This window comes from Erithacus rubecula (genome assembly GCF_903797595.1).
Source record: "Erithacus rubecula genome assembly, contig: SUPER_W_unloc_4, whole genome shotgun sequence".
In the NCBI taxonomy this organism is placed as follows: domain Eukaryota; kingdom Metazoa; phylum Chordata; class Aves; order Passeriformes; family Muscicapidae; genus Erithacus; species Erithacus rubecula.
The window spans coordinates 322,702-346,057 of record NW_027636323.1 but is presented as its reverse complement, the minus strand read 5'-3'; the positions used below and the strand labels follow the sequence as shown (position 1 = coordinate 346,057).

Here is a 23,356-nt window from a genome sequence, read left to right as displayed (position 1 = left end):
TTTTGTGTATGCACAATTACCAATATGTGAGCACATGTAAAAACTGAACTTAGCAAAAGGAAGTTCTTTATTAAAATGTTAAATAACAAAATTGTATTAAAATTATTTAATTTTAAACAAAGTGGTCTTTCAAAATATTCTGTTGTGCTCCCATTCCTAGTTCAAAGGTTTTAATTGGTATGATTTTTAAACTTGTACAATTTAGATAAGTTTGTGTATACCTTAGAATAGAAAAATGCAGTTTGTGAGTGAAAACATCCATATGATTCTCTCACAAATAAATGCTATCATGTACCATTTTGAAAAAATTAGCTTTACTATGATAATTAATACAGTAGCAGATGACATGGAACATTTGTCTTGTTCTTTTTACACAATAACTTTTTGTTGTCCCTACATAACAAAAATAGAACCCATGGTATTTTAATAGCTAATATTAAAACATAGGCTTTAAAATTGTATAGCTATTCAACCCAAAATAATTCATAGCATGTTTCCAAATCAGGATAAAATTCTAACCACATTACCCTTGCACAAGGCCTTTAAAACAATATACAAGAATAATTTCATCTGCTACTGAGTTGCACATAGTGATGTGGTTACTGTTAAGAACACTGATCTTTTGGGGGGTGGGGAGAAAGCTCTACATTTCTTGGGAACTATTGTTTCATATAACTTTTTTCAACATTATTACGGCATACTATTGAGCAAATAATAAAATAGCCAAAAAAATCTGAAGACTACCTGTAGAAAGACCATTTTAAAAGAAATTGCCGTGCTGCTTTAGGAAAGCTGGGTCTTCCTTCATATGGTTTCAATGCTTGCACCATTACATTGTCAAGCCAGGCCGCCCACTGCTCCAGAGTGCTCTGCTGCTGAAGAGTCATCTTGAAATCTGTTTCTAGTCTTTGAACCATATTATCATCACACTGACACACCCAGGAAGCCTGTTCCTGTTATAAAACATGGCAAACATGAAAGTAAAACACAAAATGTAAATTATTCCTAAAGACTGAACAATTAAATTAAAAGGCTGAAATATGCTTATTAGTCAAACTAATATGTATTTTTATCTTCATGTCTCTCTCAGTTTTGTTGGAAGAAAATGAGAGGAGGAATCCAAAGTATAAAAATGGACAGCAAATAAAGCACACACACAAAATTACAATGAAAATCCATAAACACATTGTGGCAGTGTATATTGCAGCTTTTCTAAAAGATGAAATTTGAAACCCAGCATGCCTGTTAAGCAGGCAGTTACCTGGGTGAGAATCACAGCTTATCTATTGGACCCTAAGTGCTGATGTATCACTGGTTGAGGAAATGGGTGACTGAAATAGTAACCAATCACCTGTGTGTTCCTGGGAAAACTCAATCACCCTATTTAAGGCATGCTCTCAAACAATGAAGTGCTTAAGTCTTGTGACATGGATCAGGAGTGCCGTGTCTCTGTCTTGGACCAAGCACCCCCCCAGTGGCCCAACCGATGTAACAACTATAACAAATGGTGATCTGGCTGACGAGATTTGACTTAGCCACCTGCAAAAAGCAGGAGATACAAAATTCGTCCAGAAAGAGAAATGGGAAGGGAAAAATTGACCACAAGCCAGAAAAAAGTCCAGAAAGAGAGGCGGGGAACAATTGGCGCAGTGCCAGGAATGTACATTCAGAAAAGAGATGGGAAGAAAATGTTAGCCGAGAGGTAGGAAAAACATGGGAGTGTGAGATATTACATAGTGTTTCCTGTCATTATGAAAATACACCATGGGATCAATATAAACAAGAATATTGAATCCAAAGCATGGACATGAGACATCAAAATATTTAATCACTTTGTAAATTGTCAATTCTTTTGTTTTCATTATTATTTTCACTATAATCATGAATTGTATCAACTATTATGTATAAGGAAAATGTGAGTTTGTTTGGACATGAGCAGGCTTGTCCCTTGCTGTTACCTGACTGCTAGGAGTGTAACCTGAGAACATGTTAAAGCTTTGTCCAGACCTGGTGGGGGCTTCTAGCCATTGCTGCTTGGGCCCTAGCTAAACATGTTCGAGCTTGCTCAGACTTGTATCCCAGCACAGTAGGCATGTCACAGCCCATCAAGAAACTGCCTATAAAAGGGGCAGTAACCCGGAGTAAGATGGACGTGTTGGCACAGCACAGACTCCCCACGTCCCCAGTGCTGCGTTGCCTGTTCCTTATCAACGAACTAATAAATTGCCTTATTGATTGACCTACTCGATTTTAGGGAGTAATTTAAAACAGAAAGAAAAAATCTGCACAGAAAAACACCCAATAATCCAGGTATGGACTGATTTTTTTTAAAAATGGGAGATAGATTATGAGAAAAAACCACTTTTTTATTTAATATCATGGACAAAAAGCTGAGAGGAATGTTACATGTGTCTTTACAAATAAGTTGTAGGTCTGCTGGTAGAAAAAGTTAGCACCTAGAGATAAAAGAAACAATGGGAGGGATTACACTGATTGATAAATGGAAAAAGAGATTTGCTTTTGCAAACAAACAGTAGGTTTGCTGGTAAATGAAATTGGGTAACAGAAGATGAAAGAAGCAACAGGGGGGGAATCTATGAATTCTACAAGAATTAAAAATTAAAAGGAAAGGTTATACATTAGAGGGGAATGTCAGGTGTCAGACGTTCTGGGAAGTCTGTGCCTCTCAAGTACCTCAGCCAATGGGGAAAGAGAGAGGGAAAAGCAGCCGGGAAAATAGGACAAAAAGGGAGGCTGCATCCTCCAAAAATCTGAGAGATCCCAGGGGAATGGCCAGGGCCTCTCCCTTTATTCGAATAAAGCAAAAAGGACTCCTCTGTCTCCTTTTGGACATAAACCTCTGGCCCTTGTAGATTAATTTTCCTTACAATTGGGGGCTCCTCTGGGATATTTCCACTGTCCGAGGCAGCAGGCAGCGGGTGGAGCTGAAGGCGCGCCTCACCCAGTTTGGTGATCAGCTCCCCTGGGTGCCAGCTGGCACCGGGCGATCAATTGGGTTCCCGAGACTGTCCAGGAGACAGACGAGTGGCGGACCAGGGGGGTCAGTGAAGAGTCCGCAGGGAAGGATCAGTGAAAATCTCACCGGTGAGTAAAGTGGGATCCTCGGGGAGCAAACCTGGGAGGGCGCCCATGGAGGGCAGCACAGGTACACCTGGGAGGGCACACATGGAGGGTTGGTTGCACAGGTGAAACAGGACACACATGGAGGGTTGGAAGGGTGAAGCTGGGGTCGGGCCCCCAGAGAGTCCCTTGGGGAGAATGCTGAGGTGTTGGGACAGATTGTATATTCACCCAGAAGTGACTATGGAATTTATGATAAAATATTGTTATTTTGTGTGGCCAGAGTATAAGTTGTCAAAGGGGTTTATAAGGCCATGTTATATAGATGCCCTGGAGGGGCAAAAAGGGGAGTCGAGAAGGGGTCTTGATAATCCATGCCCTGGGAAGGGGGGGGGGGGGGGCAATAAGGGAAATTGAGAGGGGTCTGATAGTTCATGACCTGAAAGGCAAAAAGGGGGGGGTTGAGAAGGGGTCTTGACAGCGGCGGGTGGATGGAGAGTGTTTGTGCGTTGGAACAGAATTGAAAAGAAGTGTGTAATAAATATGGGTGAGGCAATGAGTGGCAGGTCCGGGCACGAAGCTGCGGAACTGGGAACACGGGCTGGGGGCTGTGGGGCTGCTGGGGCTCAGCGCGGGCCTGTGCCTGACCCCGCCGCCCCCGGGCAGGAGCGGCAGTGGCCGCTGGCCCCGTGAGGCTGCAGGATGCCCCGGCCCCGTAAGGTTTGGGGTGCCCAGCCGCCTGCGATGCTGCGGGCCATGCTCGCTGGGAGCACTGGTGTGGGAGGAGCTGTGTTTGCACTGTGACAGGACACAAACTGACTCTGGTATACGGTGTGTGATAAAGAGAGGGAGAACGAGAATAAAGGAAAATATGGGAAATGCAGATTGTACGTGAAAAGATTAGGATTCTGTTTTAAGGATTTTGTGAGTTTTGCTGGAAAATGCAAGTAATACAGGGAAAGCCATGGGAATTTGCTAAATGTGTGACAGGGGTTTGAAAAGCATGAGTTTCTGATTGCTCCTAATTGTGATTGTAATTTACCGGGAAGAGATTTTATGACTAGAATGGGAAAGCGAATTAGTTTTGTGAAAAGTAACGAGAAAAAAAGAAAAAAAAAGTAACAGAGTCTGTGTTACTGTCTGTAATATCTTTGTGTAAAATGTCTGGTAGGGTTTATGCTGAAATGCAGCTGCAGAGATATACGAAGTTTGTTTAGGCAAGCTTTGCAGAAAATATTAAGAGTTTACTCCACCCTCAGGAGTTAAGCTGTTGCAATATGTAGATGATTTGCTGTTATCGGGGGAGCAGAAAGAGGTGGTTGAGGAGAGAGTCAGATATTTGGGACACCTTCTGACTAGGGGTTGCGGTGTGTTGGTCCAGAAGGAGTGCAGGGGATTTTTGCCCCAGACTGACAAGGGGTTGTGGCAATTTTTGGGGTTGGTGGGGTACTGCGGAGCTTGGATCGCGGATTTTTCTGTTGTGGCTAGACTTTGTGTAACTTTTTAACCTAGAGCGGTCCTGGTGTTGTGATGTGGACACCAGAGGTGGAGCAGTGCTTTGGAAAATTAAGGGATGGATTGGTTGGTGCCTCGGTCTTGGCTCTTCTGAACACAGAAAAGGAATTTCAAGTACATGTGAGTGTTGAGCTGGGTCATGCTAAAGGAATTTTGGTGTAAGAGAATGAGGAACACAGAAGCCTGTCGCCTATTTTTCTGAGTTGTTAACCTTGAGGCCAGAGGCTGGCCCCATTGTCTGCAGAAACTGTGGCCACAGCTCTGATAGGGGCTGACAAGGGGAGGGTATCTAATTGTAAAAAGTTTAGCATCAGATTAAAGCTTTGTTAACTGAGAGAGCCTCTATGTAGATGATGAGTGCTCAATTATTACAATATGAATCTTGTTTAATGGAACAGAAGGATTTAGAATTTAAAAATGGGGAAAATTTTAATCCAGCCTCCTGTTTAAATGGCCCCGAAGAAAGGGGGAGACAGGAGCAAAGCCATGATTGTATCCAGGTTATAGATCTGCAGACTAAAGCAGGGGAAGATTTGAGAGGTACTCCCTGGCCTGAGGGAGGGAATGTGTTCATTAATGGGCCTTCAAGGGTAATAGAGGGAAGCTGTTTACAGGATACTCTATCGTGAATGGGGAACAATTAAAAGAAAGGGGGAGGTTACCGCCCACCTGGTCAGCCCAGACTGCTGAGCTGTATGCACTTATCAGAGCCTGTGAGTTATACCGGGATAAGACAGTGAGTGTTTTTACTGATTCTAAATATGCATATGGGGTGATACGTGCATTTGGGAAACTGGGAAAGGATGAGGTTTATTAAATTGTAGGGAAAGGCGTTAGCCCATGAGAACTTAGTCTCTCACCTATTGGAGGTGGTGAATTTACCAAAAAGGGTGGCAATAATCCACATTAAGAGGCATCAGGCAGGGTACTCAGAGGAGGCAATAAGAAACCAACTGGCTGATGAAGATCGAAAAGCTGCACTGTTGTCAGAAATCTCTAAGATCCTCCCCTTACTCCCAGTAACTGCACTACTGCCAGAAAAACTGCCTTTCCCACCAGAGGAACTTGAGATAATTAAAAAAAATGGGGCAGAAGAAATAATTGGTTTACAAGGAATGGGAGGCAGTGGATCCCAAAAGCTCTGGCCTTACAATTGTTAAAAGAATTTCATGAAGGGAGTCACTGAGGCTCTCGAGGGCTGGCAGAAGCCTTCCTAAAAATGTATGCTGCTGTGGGTCTTTTTAGCTTGGCAAAACGAACTATTGAGGGTTGTTTGACTTGTGCTAAAACCAATAACAAGGTCACAAAGAAACTTGCCAGGGGAGGGAGGCCTTGGGCTGTACGTCCCTTCCAGAGATGTCAGGTGGATTTTACTGAAATGCCCTGAGTGGCAAGGTTTAAATATCTTCTGGTAATAGTATGTCAATTAACAGGCTGGCCAGAAGCATTCCCTACTGTTTCAGCAACTACAGGATCAGTTGTTAAAGTATTTCCGGAACAAATAATTCCAAGATATGGAATTGTGGAAGCAATAGACTCAGATAGGGGAACTCATTTTACAGGAAAAATTCTTCAAGGAGTTATGGCTGCTTTAGGGATACAATGGAACCTCCATACCCCCTGGCACCCCCAGAGTTCGGGTGGGGTTGAAAGAATGAATGGAGAAATAAAGAAACACCTTCTGAAGTTGGTGATACAAACCAAGATGCCGTGGGTATGGCTCCTGCCCCTGGCTTTGGCGAGAATAAGGGCCAGACCAAGGGAAGATATTCAGTTATCTCCCTTTGAATTGATGTTTGGAATTCCTTACCCTTGCAACTCTCAGCCTAATGGGAGGATAGAGATAAGTGATGTGTATTTGAAACATTATGTGTCTCAGGTACTGTCTGTTGTGAAATCTCTTTGGCAGGAGGCTCAGCTGGCACAGACCCTGCCTTTGGACTTTGCTGTTCACAACATCCAGCCAGGAAATTGGATCCTAGTTAAGGAGTGGAAAGAAGCACTGCTGGTGGTGAAGTGGTGTGGACATTTCCAGGTGTTCTTGGCCACAGAAACAGCCGTCAAGACAGCTGAACACGGGTGGACCCATCACACTTGGGTCAAGGTCTCTAAGGAGAAGGACGGGAAGCCATGAGTGACACTCAGCTGGAGTGGACTGGAGCAGTCGCCAGTGCGTCGACATCGGGGGAAGCCTCGTGTGCCCACCCACGGACTGCCTGCTGAAATAGTTTGTCTGGGCATCCCTTCTCTCACATCTCCAGTCTGCCTGGGGGGCCAGCCCTTTGCTGTCACTGTTTTCTTAATATTAAGCTGTTTCTGTGCCTTCACTCACCACAGGTGCAGAAGACAACGTGAAAGTAAAAATTAGGTTAGGGAATTACATAACACCATTAGAATGTTTCTCTTAATGATCTTAGCTTTATACTGTCAGTTAGGGTGAGGCCAAGAATGGAAAATAAGTTTTTAACCTTAGGAGAAGAAGTAGCAAAAAACTTTAAACTTAGCAATTGCTGGGTCTGTGGGGGGCCAGAGGGATCTGAAAACTGGCCATGAGTGGCCAGCCCAGGCAAACCTAAATGGTGAGTTAGCACCCTGAGTGAGGTTCATAATGGAACAGGATTTTGGGATGTGAAGGAAGTCCATGGTGGCCTCTTTCTTCTGAAAGAGGCACTTATTGTCTAAATAGAACAGGAAGAATATATTTGGGAAAAAGTATTTGTGACTGGACTTTATCTTTGGGTTTAGATTGTTGGACCCCCAAATGCCTTCCTTATTGTTCCAGATACCAGGGCTGCAGAACATTGGAGACAATCCCGGCGACTGGTAAACAGCCTGATGTTTTTGGAGAGACCACAAACCAGAAAAACCTCAGCAGCTGGAAATAAAGAGCCAGGGGAGTGCCCCACACCATCCTGGGGAGAGAAGATGACAAAGCCCAAAAGATGGTGGCGGCTGTGTGGTGAGAGAAGGTAGACTCCAGGGAAAACCCCAAGATGGCACCAGCTCTGTGGTTGCAGGCAGGGAAAAGGAAACCCTGCCTCCCTTATGGGGCATGGTTCCAGCCCTGGTTCAGCCTTGGGGGGCGCAGCCTCCTACTCTGACCCAGACTTGGTGGGCGGTACCCTCGGTCATGCTCCTGCCTTACGCAGGCGGGGTCCCGGCTCCGGGCCAGCCCCTGGGCGGGTGGGGGGGGGGGGGTGCCTTCGCCCCAGGAAGCTCTGCCTCCAGGGGAAGGGGTCCCAACCCCGGCCCTGCCTCTGGAGGGCGTGTCGTAGGCAGAGAAAGCAAGCCTGCCTCTGCCCCGAATCGCCATGGAAACCAATGCCAACAACTGGCAAGAGGGAGCACCCCATGATGACGTCACACTGGGAGCAACAAGACACAAACCCAGAAGTGCCCTGGTACCAAGAAATGCCAGCACCAATGCTCCAAAAACCACCCCTGTTCCGAGCCTCAGCTCCGAACCTGCTGCACCCACAGCACTGAAGGACACTCAAGAAACCCAGGAAAGGAACACTACACTTCAAACTGAAGCTCCAGCCCCATCGATGTTCCGAACAGAGGTCATCTCTTCCTGGGACCCAGCTGTCTTCCAGATAAAGGTAAAGCACAAGGCTCTGGAAAGAGGTGACTTGGAGGGGGTTGAACTAATAACTGTGCCTATGTCTTCACCAGCAGAAGAATACTGGCAAAACAGGCCGGAAACTGTAATGGCATTCCCAGTAATAAGAGGAAATGGAACTACCCTGGATAAATATGTGCCATTTAATTGGCAAATACTCCCAGAATTATGCCAGCTAGCTGCTAAAGATGGGTTAGGATCTCCTGCAGTAACAAATATGCTTAGATTCGTGACTGCTAATGAGCTTACACCCTATGATATAAAACAGATTGCAGAATTAATCTTTGCTCCAGGGCAATATATTATGTTTGAATCAGCCTGGAGAACATATGCAGAGGAACAAGAGCTAAAAAACTCATGACTTTCACAGCATGATCCGTGCTTTGGGGCAGGGGTCCTGCAGCTCATGGGGCTGTGTCCCATAGAAGACCAAAAAACCCAGGAACGTTTAAATTCAGCAATATTAAAACAAGCAAAAGAATTAGGGATGTGAGCCCTAAATAAGGTCACAAACATGTCTGTGCCAACCCAGAGATATACAAACATAAGACAAAGCCCTAGTGAACTATACATGCAGTTCATAGAGAGATTGCAGTATGCCATGGAGAAACAGCCAATAAGGATGCAAGGAATCATGTTTTGCTACAACTAGCATGAGATAGTGCCAATGAGGACTGTAGAAAAATTATAAATGCACTGCCCAAAGAAAATCCATCCTTGGAGGAAATGATTAATGCATGTGCTAAGGTTGGGACTGCATCTTATAACATGGATATGTTAGCCAATTCATTTGCAGCTGCAGTAAGGCTGAGAGTGCAGTGCTTCAATTGTGGACAGTCAGGCCATGTGAAAGTGAATTGTCCCAAGAAATCTGCCTCACAGAAGAAGGCTCAAGGGCAGGGTAATGTCAATTCACCCTGTGATTGATGTGGGAAACCTGGACATGAGACAAAGGTATACAAATCCAATTATCATATTAATGGCCAACTTCTTAAGGATCAGGGAAACCAGAAGCTGAGAGCGATGGAGGAACGTGCAAAGATAGAAGCACTTCCTCAATCCCCAGCACAAACCTTTGTGACCAGCTCAAAGCAAGGACAAGGGGATCAGTTGGTCTGGATGTTTACACCTTACCCACAGTGACCATAGACTCATCAAAGGTGTATAGGGTCCCCCTTGAGGCCTGAGGGCCCATAGGGAAAGGACTCAGTGCCCTTCTTTTAGGAAGATCTAGTGCTACATTACAAGGTATTGCAAACTTTACTAAGTTAACATTTGCCTTGTTAACCTGTTTTTTTGCAGTGTTATGGGCAAGGAGAGGAGCCAGTCAAAACATCAACCCGTAACATTCCACCCCTTATCTCATATTGTGTTTAGTAAGTGTGTATCCCAATCGTGTGTCAATAATCACAATATAAGATAAGGGGTGGAATGTTATGGGTTGATGTTTTGACTGACTCCTCTCCTTGAAAATTGGAAGAAGGAGTGGAATGTTATGGGTTGATGTTTTGACTGGCTTATTTTTTTTTTTTTTGTAACTATTTTGTCACTTTCCTTTTAACTATTTTGCAACTTTGATTGGATTTTGAATTTTTTTTAGGCGGGAATTTTTAGATAATGGGGTTAGAAAATTTTTTTAAAATTTGGCTCATTTTTTTTTATGTGCCATTCTACTTAAGATGTTTTTTGCTTAGCTTGACTTTTAAATTAGGAGGGGTTTTTTTGGCTTTTTTAGAAATTTCGGCCTTTATTTTATATAAACTGCAGATGGTGTAACAAAGACTTACTAAATTAACTGCTAGAAAGATGATTTCTTTAATATTTAGGGAGATTTGAATGTTTTTTAATAAAGATGTAATTGATTTAGAGGAGAGGAAAGGAAGTAAAGGCAGGAAATTTTTTTGCTTGCTTTTCTTCTAATAAATAACACAAACTATGATTTATACATTTTTGAAGCAGATTTTAACATTTTTATAAATTTTTTGCATGCTATTGCTACTAAGCTTAGCCTAATGAGTATTTTTGTTAATATTCCTTTTATACAAAAACTGCGTATTAAAGACAACGCTGGAGCTATTTTTGGATGAGTAAACAAACTTAATGACTACAAAGGTATTAAAACTTCAAAAACCACCTCTAAAAGTCAGTCCAAAAAGCTCTGCCGCCCTTCCCAGCAAAAACCAACCAAGTTCGTCTCTTCTAAATCTGTGCTAAAAAGTGTTTCTTTTGTATTTTTGTTAATAAAGTTTTTTCCACTTGCCCCTAAAAAAAAATTCTTTCCAAGCTCAGTAAATAAAAAAAATTGTAAAAAAAACCAAAACAAAACAAACCCTTTAAAGCTCTTTTTCCCCCAAATTTATCCTAAACTTAAACATATTATTTTGGAGGCCCTAGCGAGGATTGAACTTGCGACTCTTGGTTTATAATGTTATGGGTTGATGTTTTGAAGAAGCAAAAAAAAAAAGCCAGTCAAAACATCAACTCATAACATGCACTTACAGTGAAGATACCACAGCGGTACTGCAAATAAGGGTTGCAGTTTTTTTAACATGTCCTTACAGTTGCTGAAAAGGTGTCTTATCAATGCTGCAGATATGGTCAAAAATTTCTTAAAAGTGTGTTGAAGTTCACAGTAGAATGCTTGCTAATGTTACTCATATACATTGCACTAGCATCACACTCAATCAGCAAAAGATATTTCATTGACTAATTACAATTGCACAGTTTTCTAAAATACCTACCTCGTATCACTTTTGTTTACAGCGTTAGAAATTTAGTAAAGGCTTGTTTTAAAATACAGTAGAAAAGTTTGCCTAGTTTAAAGTCTCAACCCTGGCCAGGTTGAGATTTTGACTAAGCAAAAGGAAATGCTTACCTCAAAGCCTTCTCAGTCTGTTTCAATTGTGGCCAGATTGAAATTTAACTGACAGGGAGAGAAAATTACAAAATCCAGATATTTCTGAGTTAAAAATGAAAACAAGTAATTTTGACTAATTGATTGAGCCTTGCAAAAGCTAAAAAATTTTCCTTCAGGATAAGCATGAGGAATCTTACCCAGAGAAGATTCTCCTAAGTTATCATTTAAAGGAAAACTCCATAACAGTATTAAACACTAAAATTGGATTGTAACACATCAGCAACTACAATTCTCACCTAATTAAGATTAATTCAAAAGTGCATGTATTGTTCCTGTTCTAATTTCTAAAAACAAAGAGGGAGAAAGGAGAAATGGAAACATTTGTGTTCTTAATTGAAACAGTCTTAAGTTAAATTTTTTTTTGTTTTAAAATAAAACAAAGAAAGGGTAGTAAGGCATAAAAGAAAAATGTATGTTCTTTTTTTAAATGGTTTTAAGTTAAATGGTCTTTTGTTTTTAAAATGTTAATGGTTTTGAACTGTATAATTCATGCTTCATGGTTAATTGTAACATTATAGTTACTAAGCAATTGAGTCTGTAACATGAATAACAGAAATTGTACCTACCTCACAGGGTATAGGATATTGGAATAAGAGTTGCTTGTTTACAAAATATTTTTTCTGTTTACAAATTGCTTTGTTAAACTGGAATTTTGCACAGTTCTGAAGCTAAATGTTTTATTAAGTTATAATTCTATTGTTGAGCAGTTAAATTGTTATATGTTAAACCAGAAGGTAACTAAATACCCAACCACTCCTGAACATAAACACTGGAGCTTCAAGTACATGGAACCCATCACCATCTAAGAAAGAAAAATTTATTAAGCTTGGTAAAGCCTCATTCAAATTAAATTTATGCTGTCAATGTCATCTTGCATGCAAAAGGATCCTTGCAGGTAAGATAACAGAGAACAAGCTGCATATTTGCATTTTGAAATTTTTCTTCAAATTAATAAAAAGAAACAGGGAATTTCCACAGTACAAACGGGCCTTGTTATTGGGCAAATCGGTTCTCCATATAAGGAAAAGCAGCCTGGTGGGACAGACAGTCCTCCAGAGAACATTGATAGAACAAATTTGGAAACAGACAGGGATTCAGACCTATGGGTTATTGCCTGTGCTGCAGAGGCTATTGGTCAGAGGGCTAGGACAGCCTCAACTTTGGGCCAATCACAAGTGCTTGCCGAGGGATATTAAAGAGGTTATTTAAACAGCAGTTCTGAACAATAAAAGGCTTTTTTGTCACATGGTCACAGAGTGCTTGTGTCTGTCTCAGCTCAGCATCATTCGACGTCACAGACAGGATCTGAACAGAATGTTTAAATCAAAAAAGAAGAAAGACCAGAAACCCCTACTTGACATTACAGGAGAGGAAGATAGTCCTTATAGTTCAATAGCAAGGAAATGGACTGTTACTGCAGGACTATGCGAGCCTTGGAAGGCAAAATTGGAAGAGGCTGAACCTCTTGATGTGGTTAAATATTTACAAAAATTACCTGTTGCAAAAGGGAAAAGTTATGAGCTTAGGTGGAAGAAGATGAATTCTTTTGACTGCTTATCATATACATCAGACCAAACGAATTCTATTGTGTGAACAAAATATTTTAGAGAAACAAATTTGTGACTTACAAAATAAAATTGTGAGGCTACAAAGTCAATAAGCTGCTTGCCCATAAACAGGATACTTACCAAACCTTGACTGAAAAAGCAGCTGTTAGAGTAGCTGAATATAAGTACCATAAATACAGGGGGTAAGTGAATAAAAACAAAGTACATACAGTATTTGCAGAAGCTGGATTACAATGGGATCCCAACCAATGAGACAGAGACATTTGGGACTCTACTGATCCAGATGATTCTGGGTCAGATAAGACCATTGACATTGTCCCTGTATTGCATAGGAAAATTGAATATGATGCAAATGGACAACAGGTTGTAAAACATTATATAGACAACTATACACAGCATAAGATTGTTGATATGCTTGATAGATTCAAACAAAAATCCGGAGAATTGTTATTAACATGGATGGTGCAACTCCACAACTTGGGAGCCACTGGTGTAGGTATAGACTGTGGAGACAATAGGAAATTTATGACTTTGAGCTCAAATTCTTTTATTCAAGAGGTATTTGGGGGAACACAGCTAGATACTAAACTGATGTTAGGTGTAGCTGAGAAGGGTATAATAATAAGTACCAAGTAGAAAGTGACTGGCTGGGGAGGGGGGGGGATAGGCCTTGCTACACAGTAAGAGATTACATGAAGCATCTTAAGGAGAAATGAAAACAGCTGTTTTTATTGGAGACACAGACACAATGATACAAAATGTTTTATCAGTACACATGAGAAATTGTTAAATTAAGGCTGCTCCTCCTGCATATAAAAATGTCATCATGACCCTGTAAATTAATGAAACAAGAAATCCGACTGGAGATGTGATAGAAAAAATACAGCTGTTAGGGGATTTGGAAGAATGAGAGCCACTTGGATCTTGATGGAATAAATCAGACTCCCTGTCTGGAGGGGATAATAAAGTTTCAAAAAAAGAAATGTTTGATGCACTTCTGAAAGACAAAATGGTGCATGAAAATATGCATGGAATTCCCACTAATGAAATGTGGAGGATTTACAAACAGCGTGGGATGAATAAACCAAATGACAAAGTACAGAGCTCCCAACTGAAAATTAGGGCCCCAAAAGATGCAAGTCATCCATTGGCTCCACCTTTGGAACCTTGACAGGACCTGCCACCTGCCCATGGAATGTCCCCCATGGGTGGGTTAGAAGGTCCAGGGGGAAGGAGGATTGGCATCTGTACACTAACTTGCTGTACCCCCTTACAGGAAATGTGGGAAATAGAAGCATATAACCAAGATTAGGAAATAGGTCAAGATCCAGTAAGGGGATGGGCAAGAAAGGATTGGCATCCCCATGTGGACCTTCACATTTTTTTGAAAAACCAATCCACTCAAACAGTTAAAATCCTTGTGTATACTTGAGCAGAGGCCTCGCTAATTTATGGGAATCCAAAAAGATTTAAGGGCCAAATGGTTCTAATAACTGAATTTGGAGGTAAACAAATTGAAGATGTGCAAATACAAATTGAAATGAAAATAGGAAATTTACAACATCAAATATAATCAGTGATGACCGTTCCAGTCCCCAAGTATATAATTGGAATTGATATCTTAAAGGACTTAACTCTAGAATTACCAGATGGGCAGTATCAATTTAGCACCAAGTCATATACTAGTATGAGAACTATTCTGGTAGGAGAGGCAAAAATGCCTCCAGTAAAAATTCCCCAGACACAAAATTAGTCTCTTTGAAGCAGTATTGCATTCCTGGAGGGCAGAAAGAAATAATGTTAACAATTAAAGATTTGCTTGAGGCAGGTGTGTTAAAAACCATCACCACATCTTGGAATAATCCTGTATGGCCTGTTAAGAAAAATGACAGGTCATGGTGAATGACTGTGGGTTTGCAAGGCCTGTTTTTTAGTAGTGGGGGTCACAGAGGTTGCTTCTGTTTGAAGCTGCTAGAAGCTTCTACCATGTCTGGCAAAGCCAATCCCTGATGGCTCTGAAGATGGACATGCATCTGGCCAAGGCTGGGCCAATTAGAGATGATGGTAATGCATCTGTGATAACATATTTAAGAAGAAATCAAAACAAAAGTACTGCACAGTTTTATTTCCAGCTAGATAAGAGATGGAGGCGAGAACATGTGAGGAAAACAACATGGAGACACCAAGGTCAGTGAAGAAGGAGGCAGAAGAGATGCTCCAGGCACTGGAGCCGAGATTCCTCTGCAGGTCGTGGTGAAGACCATGGTGAAGCAGGCTGTCCCCCTGCACATCCACAGAATGCAGAGATCCACTCACAGCCCGTGCAGGAGGTGCCCAATCCAGAGCGGGTGGATACATAGAAGAGGCTGTGATTCAGTGGGAGACCTAGTGAAGAGAGGGGGGCCCCTGCTCCCAGGCTTGGAGTAGTCTGTTCTTGGAGGACTGCAACCTGTGGAAGAGTGACCCATGCCACAGCAGTTTTGAGAGGACTGCTGCTCATGAGAGTAAACCCACGTCCGAGAGGTTAGTGGAGAACTGTCTCCTGTGGGAAGGGATTCCATGGTCTCACAGGGAAACAACTTTTCTCACTTCACGGCAGAAGAAAACCTTGGGTGGCGAACTGGCCAAAACCCCCATGCCACCCCCTCCCAGGTCTCCCTGCATTGTTGGTGGGAAGGAGGGAGGGGTTGGGGGAGGCAAAGGTGTTTTTAAGGGCTTCTTTTACTTCTCATTATCCTCCTCTGATTTTGTTGGCAATAAATTAACTTTGTATCTCTAAGTTGAGCCTGTTTTGCCCTTGGAGTGTTTTCTCCTGGTCCTTAACTCATGAAACCTTCATTAAATTTTCTCTCCTCTGCCCAGATGCAATGGGAGGGTAAGTGAGCGGCTTTCATGGGTGCCTGGCGCTTGGCCAGTGTCAAACCACAACAGGGTTAGAGAGAACTAAATAAGCATACACCACCTTTGACTGAAGCTGTGCCCAATACAATAATATTGATTGAAAAATTCAGAAACATGAAGGCACCTGGTGTGCTGGCATTGATTTAGCTAATGCTTTTTTCACCATCCCCATAGTTAAAGAGCATTGGGATAAATTTGTATTTACTTGGCACGCAGTATACTTCCTCAGGGCTACAACAGGGGTGGTTACACAGCCCTACTATATGTCACAGACCAGTAGCCAAACATTTGGATGAGTTTACCCTTTCAGAAGAAATGCAATTAATTAGTTATATTGATGATATTTTAATTCAAGGGAAAAGTGGGAGAGATATACAAGATAATTTGGAGAAACTTGTAGAAAATATGAGAAATAATGAATGGGAGATTAATCATAATAAAATTCAGGGACCAACACAAACTATCACATTTTTATAAATTCATTGGCATTGTGGCAATTGGTAAATGCCTCCTAAGGCCTGAGAGATAGATTTTGCCATATGTCAAAATAAGAATGAAGCACAAAGATTTATTGGATTACTTGGATTTTGGAGACAACATATTCCTCATATAGGACAAATTCTATATCCTTTGTATCAAGTTACCAGGAAAAAAAATAGTTTGAGTGGGGCAATAAACACCAACAAGCATTTGAGTTAGCTAAAGAAACAATCCAAAAGGCACTCGATTTGTGGCCTCTGGAGGAGGGAGAAGTAAAACTGCATGTATCAATAAATGAGCTATATGCTAATTGGAGCTTATGGCAGAAACAAGGAAAAAGGAAGTTTCCTTTAGGATTCTGGAACCAAAAACTCCCAGAGGCTGGGAAAAATTATACTCTGAAAAAGAGTTGTTAGCATGTTATTGGGCATTAATTGAAACAGAACAAATGACAATAGGGCATGAAGTATTTTTACCTCAGAAATCTCAATTATGCATTGGGTAAAGAGCTCTCCTAAAACACATTGAATTGGACATGCACATGAATCTATCATCATAAAATGGAAATGGTATATACAGGATGGTGCTAAAGTAGGAGCAAGTGGAGTAGCTACTCTACATTAAAAGGTAGCCAATTGTGGGAATGGCACCTAACACCTGGCATCTTAAGCAGGATTAGAACAAGAGAATGTTAACCCTAAGGTCTCTGCTAATCTGTGTGTTTGCTGAGGGTGCTGTGAGAAATCACTTCAGTGGAAAACCACTGTATGTGTGTATGATTTACTGTGGCTGAAGACAGCCACAGGAATGAAATGCTCGAGGCATGTGTTGTTTTACAAAATTAGCAGAGATTCTGGGGTCCGATTAGAGGGCAGTTGTTTATCTGTAACAGACAATAATAAAAGGGAACTCATACAAGAAAAAAGGGGAGAGAAGAAAAAAACACCACCTGAAGAGATCAAAAACTACAATACTGTATCAGTATGTTTTCATTGCCAACATTTGGATTTTTTTCTTTAAATTAAGATTTTTTCTTTGCATTTGGTTTCATCACCAACAGCCAATGCCTCTATTGAAGGGACAAATCATAACCCCATAAGTTTTAAAGCAGAACATGAATCCCCTGATAGGTGGGGACAACATTTTGGGCAATTATCTGAGGAGGAAAATAAAGGTGCATGGCTTATAGATGGAGCAGCAAAGTATATAGGTAGAAAAAGGTATTGTAAACCAGTTGCATACAATCCAGTACCCAAGAAATTTTTAGAAACACCTAGAGAAGGGAAAAGCAGCCAATATGCTGAATTATATGCAGCATATATGGCAATTCAACAGAATGCCTTTGGGACATGTCACATATATACGGACTATTGGTCAGTAGCTCAAGGATTAGCTACCTGAGTACCCACTTGGGTATCCAAGGATTGGAAAATTTATGCAAAAGAAGTTTGAGGAAAAGAATTATGGATGAGCTAGTTTAATAAACTCAAGTCACTGTGTTTCATGTTGTCCTGGTTTGAAGGACAGGTGTCTGCCAATAAAGGCAGAAGCTTCTTTTTGAAATGGAGAATATAAAACCCCCTCCTCCAAATTATTATTATAATTTTGAAATTAAGGGGGTCTCAGGCAAAGATAAAAGAATTAGGAATAACAATTCTTTACTACGAAAATAAAAATAGAAATACAGTATTACAAAGAACAATCCCAACCCTGACAGAGTCAGAATACAACCTGACACCCTGTCAGTATGGGTATTGAAAGCCGTCCAATTAAATGGTGGCTACAGTCCTCCTGCAGTGGCAGATGTGGTTTAGTTAAAGCAGTGGTCCTGTAGAAAGGTGCAGTTTTCCTCTGAAGGTCCAGAGATAATGTGGAAAGGTCCAGTGTTCCTCTGGAATCCAGTGGAAAGACAGATCACTTGCTCTTCAAAATGTCAGTTTTTTATCTAAGTAGGAAACTCTTGGCTCCTCCCTCTGGCTTGAGCATCTCCCAATGAGATGATGTAATTTTATCAGTCATACAGTGGGACTTAATGGCTCAGCAGCAGATGATATCTTCCTGGAGGGAGGATGGGTTGTGGAAAAGATAAAGATGATTGCTTCAGCTTGCCTTAAAGATGGCCCATTAGCAGATAGTGTCTGCTACGGAGATAAGGAAATCACTACCCTACCCAGCTTCAACAGCTGGTGATAGAATACACATTTCTGGCCACATCAACCCAACATATTATCCACCCCTTCATCTATTACCATCTGCATCACGAAAACTTTACACACTGTTCTCACTTAAGATTAGGTTTCCCTGAGGTACATAATGGGTTTCCCCATCTTTCTGCATTACCCACCAAGAGTAACCAGGTTCTGGAGCAAAGACAGTCCCATGGATGGGTTTGTCATTGCCCGAGGTGAAGCTAATCCAAACAGTCTTTCCTAAATTACCTTTCATGTGTACTACAGGGACTTTATTTCCATCCACTGTGTGCAAGGGTTCAGAGTGGGCAGGACCAGCTTAATTGATAGACCCTTGGGTGATGACCATCCAGGTGACCTTTGTGAATTTTGTCTCCCAATTCATGAAGGTTCTCCCACCATGTGCCTTCAGAGTAGTCTTGAGCAGACTACTCTGAACCGTTCAACTTTCCCAGAAGCTGGAGAACGGTAAAGAATATGATATATCCATTCAATGCCATGTTCTCTGTCCCAGGCGTTGATAAGGCTGTTCTTGAAATGGTTGCCATTGTCCGATTCGATTTTCTCCGGGGTACCATGCCTCCAGAGGACTTGTATTTCCAGGCCCAGGAGGCTGTTCCGAGCAGTAGCGTAGGGCACCTGGTTGGTCTCAAACCATCCGGTGGTGGCTTCCACCATGGTCAGCACGTAGCGCTTGCCTTGGCGAGTTTGAGGCAGTGTGATATAGTCAATCTGCCAGGCCTCTCCATACTTATATTTAAACCCCCGCCCCCATACCAGAAGGATTTTACCCGCTTGGCTTGCTTAATGGCAGCACATGTCTCACAGTCATGAATAACCTGAGAAATATTGTCCATGGTTAGATCCAGCCCTCACTCTTGTGCCAACTTATAGGTGGTGTCTCTGCCCTGATGACCTAAGGAATCGTGGGCTCATCGACCCAGGAAAAATTCTCCCTTGTGTTGCCAGTCTAAGTCTGTCTTTGACACCTCTATCTGTGCGACCTGATCTACCTGCTTGTTTTGCTGGTGTTCTTCATTAGCCCGACTCTTGGGAACATGGGCATCCACATGACGGACTTTCACAGGTAGCTTCTCTACCCGAGTGGCAATGTCTTTCCACTCATCAGCAGCCCAGATTGATTTTCCTCTTGTTATGGGCTGATGTTTGGACTGGCTCCTCTCCTTGCTTCCCCCGTGCAGCTGCCGGTCCCTCCCTCGGATGGTTTTATCTAGGCTGGTGTTTTCCGGCTCTCTCTCTCTTGCTGCGCTTCGGTTGTGGGCTGTGTCTTGCTCTCTGCCGTCTGCTCAGCTGTGACCCCCTCCCCTGGCTGCTTTGGCCGTTTTTTCCCTTTTCCCCAGCTGTTTTGTCTGTGCCCCCGTGTTGGCTTGTCTTGGGTTTGTTTTTGCTTGTCTTGGGCTCGCTTTAGCTTGTCTTGGGCTTGCTTTGGGCCTGCTCCCGGCTGCCCCTTTACCCAGCCGGTCCTCGCCGGGGAGAGCGGCAGAGCCTCCCAAGCCGACCTCCAGCAGCGGCCCCCGAAGTCCAGATCCTTGTCCTCCGGAGTCGGTGCAAATCCCTGGAGCAGGGAGAAGGGAGAGAGGGAAAGGGGCAGCCGGGAGCAGGCCCAAAGCAAGCCCAAGACAAGCTAAAGCGAGCCCAAGACAAGCAAAAACAAACCCAAGACAAGCCAACACGGGGGCACAGACAAAACAGCTGGGGAAAAGGGAAAAAACGGCCAAAGCAGCCAGGGAAGGGGGTCACAGCTGAGCAGACGGCAGAGAGCAAGACACAGCCCACAACCGAAGCGCAGCAAGAGAGAGAGAGCCGGAAAACACCAGCCTAGATAAAACCATCCGAGGGAGGGACCGGCAGCTGCACGGGGGAAGCAAGGAGAGGAGCCAGTCCAAACATCAGCCCATAACACCTCTACATTGCCAGTCAGCCTTTTTCCACCTTTCCAGCCAACGCCACAGAGCATTGGCTGCCATCCAAGAATCAGTGTAAAGGTAGAGCTATGGTTACTTCTCTCTTTCAGCAATGTCCAAGGCCAGCTGAGCAGCTTTGAGTTCAGCCAGTTGACTGGATCCACCTTCTCCTTCGGTAGCTTGTACAGCCTGTCATGTGGGGCTCCATACGGCAGCTTTCCACTTTCGGTTCATCCCCACGATGCAGCAGGAACTGTCGAAAAGAGCGTAGCATGTTTCATCTGCTGGCAGTTGGTTGTATGGTGGAGCTTCTTCGGCCTGGGTCACATGGTCCTGCTACTCTTCGACGGCGAGTTGAAAATCTTCACCTTCTGGCCAGTTTGTAATTATCTCCAAAATCCCAGGGTGATTCAGGTTGCTCATACGGGAACGCTGCTTGATGAGGGCAATCCACTTGCTCCATGTGGTATCAGTTGCATGGTAGGTAGAGGGAACCTTTCCTTTGAACATCCACCCCAGCACTGGCAGTCGGGGTGCCAGGGGAAACTGTGCTTTCATGCCAGTCACCTCTGAGGCAGCTTGAACTCTTGCATAGGCAGCCAAGATTTCCTTCTCTGTGGGAGTGTAATTGGCTTCAGACCCTTTTTAACTTCTGCTCTTGAATCCCAGAGGTGGGCCTCAAGTCTCACCAGGCACCTTCTGCCAAATGATCCAGGACAGAACATGGTTCCTGGCTGCAGAGTAAAGCGCATTCTTTACCTCTAGTCCCATCCTGATTGGGCCAAGGGCTACCGCATGAGTGATCTTTTGTTTTATCTGGGCAAAGGCTTGCTGTTGTTCAGGGCCCCAGTGGAAATCGTTCTTCTTGCGAGTGACCTGGTAGAGAGGGCTCACAATCTGGCAGTACTCAGGGATGTGCATCCTCCAAAAGCCTATGGCATCTAGGAAAGCTTGTGTTTCCTTCTTGCTTCTTGGTGGAGACATTACAGTGATCTTATTGATGACCTCAGTGGGGACCTGGCGCTGTCCATCCTGCCACTTCACTCCCAGGAACTGGATCTCTCGGGCAGGCCCTTTGACTTTGCTCTTTTTAATGGCAAAACTGCCTCCTAGCAAAATATGGATGATCTTTCCTTTCTCAACTACCTCCACTTCCGTTTTGCCCCACACAATAATGTCATTGATGTACTGCAAATGTTCTGGAGCCTCACCCTTTTCCAGTACAGCCAGGATCAGTCTGTGGCAGATGGTGGGGCTGTGCTTCCACCCCTGGGGCAGTCAGTTCCAGGTGTACTGCACGCCCCTCCAGGTAAAAGCAAACTGAGGCCTGCACTCTGCTGCCAAAGGAATGGAGAAGAATGCATTGGCAATGTCAATGGTGGCATACCACCTTGCTGCCTTGGACTCCAGCTCGTACTGAAGTTCCAGCATGTCTGGCACGGCAGCACTCAGTGGTAGAGTCACTTCATTCAGTGCACGGTAGTCCACAGTCAGTCTCCATTCTCCATCAGATTTGAGCACAGGCCAGATGGGATTGTTGAAGGGTGAGTGGGTTTTGCTGGCCACCCCCTGGCTCTCCACCTCACGGATCTTCTTGTGGCTGGGGATCACAGCATCTCAATTTGTCCGGTAATGCTGGTGGTGCACTGTCAAGGTGGCAATTGGCACCTGTTGCTCTGTCACTTTCAGGAGTCCTGCTGCAGAGGGGTTTTCTGACAATCCAGGCAAGTTTTCCAACTGCTTAATGCTCTCTGTTGCTACAGCAGCTATTCCAAAAGCCCACCTGAACCCCTTTGGGTCTTTGTAGTAGCCGTTCCTGAAGAAGTCTATGCCTAGAATGCACGGTGCCCCTGGGCCAGTTACAATTGGATGTTTCTGCCACCCCTTCCCTGTCAGGCTAACCTCTGCTTCCAGTCGAGTCATTTCCTGTGATCGTCCAGTTGCCCCAACAATGGAGACAGGTTCTTCCCCCACATGTTCTAATGGTATTACGGTGCATTGTGAACCAGTATCAACTAACACTCTTAAATGTTCTATGGCTGTGATGTGCCAGCCATCACACCCACACCGTCCAAAACTCTCTGACATCCCATGCCTCTCCCTGGCTAGAAGCAGGGCCCCTCTAGCCCTGGTTATTATTCTTTTCCTGGGCTTACATAGTGAAGGTTTCTTCCAGGGGATCCGACAGATCATCTACCCTTGTGTAATACCCTGCACCTTGATCATGTGAGGTTGAGGCTACCTTCATTTTAGTGTGGCTCCCTCAGTTAGCATTTCCCTCCCTGAGCTGACGCACCCGTGCTGCCAGGAAAGAAGTGGGTTTCCCATTTCATTTTCCCATGTCTTCCCCATGGTCACGCAGAAAGAACCACAGATCAGCTTGTGGGATGTACACTCTCTCCCTAGCTGGGGGGCATTGGACTCTAACTTTGGGGCCTGTGACTCGTACTGGTGCTGCACTGATCTTCCTCACCTCCTCCCTCACCTTCCTCATGTCCTCTTGGAGGCTCTTGCCCACAGCAGAGACATGAACCTGCATTGGGCCATTCATCATACTTTCAAAATTTCTGAGCTTGTTAGCAATAGAACCCACTGTCTCTTGGTTGTTATCAGCATTAATCATTGCAATAAAAGTGGCATATTGAGATGGCCTCAGGGTTGCCAGATTCCACAATATCTGCCCTGTGCACCTGACCTTGTCAGGGTCATTGTCATGCTCTCCGCCCCTCCCAAACAGTACCTCTAATATCGCCACTTCTCTCAGCTGCTGGATCACTTCCTCAAGGGTCTTCCAGCGCATTCTGTGGTGCTGCTTCTGCAATCTCTCTTTATTGACAAACCTCTCTCTCACACTCATCAAAAGCCGTTCCCAGTGCATAAGGGGGCCTGGCTTCCTTACAAATACCTGATCCGCAACTGAGTCCTGTTTCCAGGGTCCCAAATTTCTTGCCTCAGTACCATCCAGTTGTACACCTGTTCCCATAAGGTCCCAGACCTGGAATAGCCAAGTTGTAAAATCCGCAAAGCCCCGTGGTACAATCCCTTTTCGCATTTTACAGAAACATTAGTACAAGAGGGACTCAGTGAGGATCTCAACCTCTGGCTCCCCTGCTGCTTGCGAGGTCCCTCCTTGCTGATCCTTATCTAGGTGCTTTGTT

At 43.6% G+C, this 23,356-nt stretch overlaps 1 protein-coding gene across 2 annotated transcripts in view; it reads right to left on the bottom strand.

The window, feature by feature from the left end:
• The window catches only part of LOC306814096 (transcription factor RFX3-like), a 144,594-nt gene that overhangs the window by 7,521 nt on the left and 113,717 nt on the right, over positions 1–23,356 (bottom strand). For both annotated transcript variants that reach the window (XM_079329820.1, XM_079329821.1), the window contains one exon: positions 745–953. In XM_079329820.1, the coding sequence (XP_079185946.1) occupies positions 745–953 (209 nt within the window). The remainder of the gene's footprint in view (positions 1–744; positions 954–23,356) is intronic.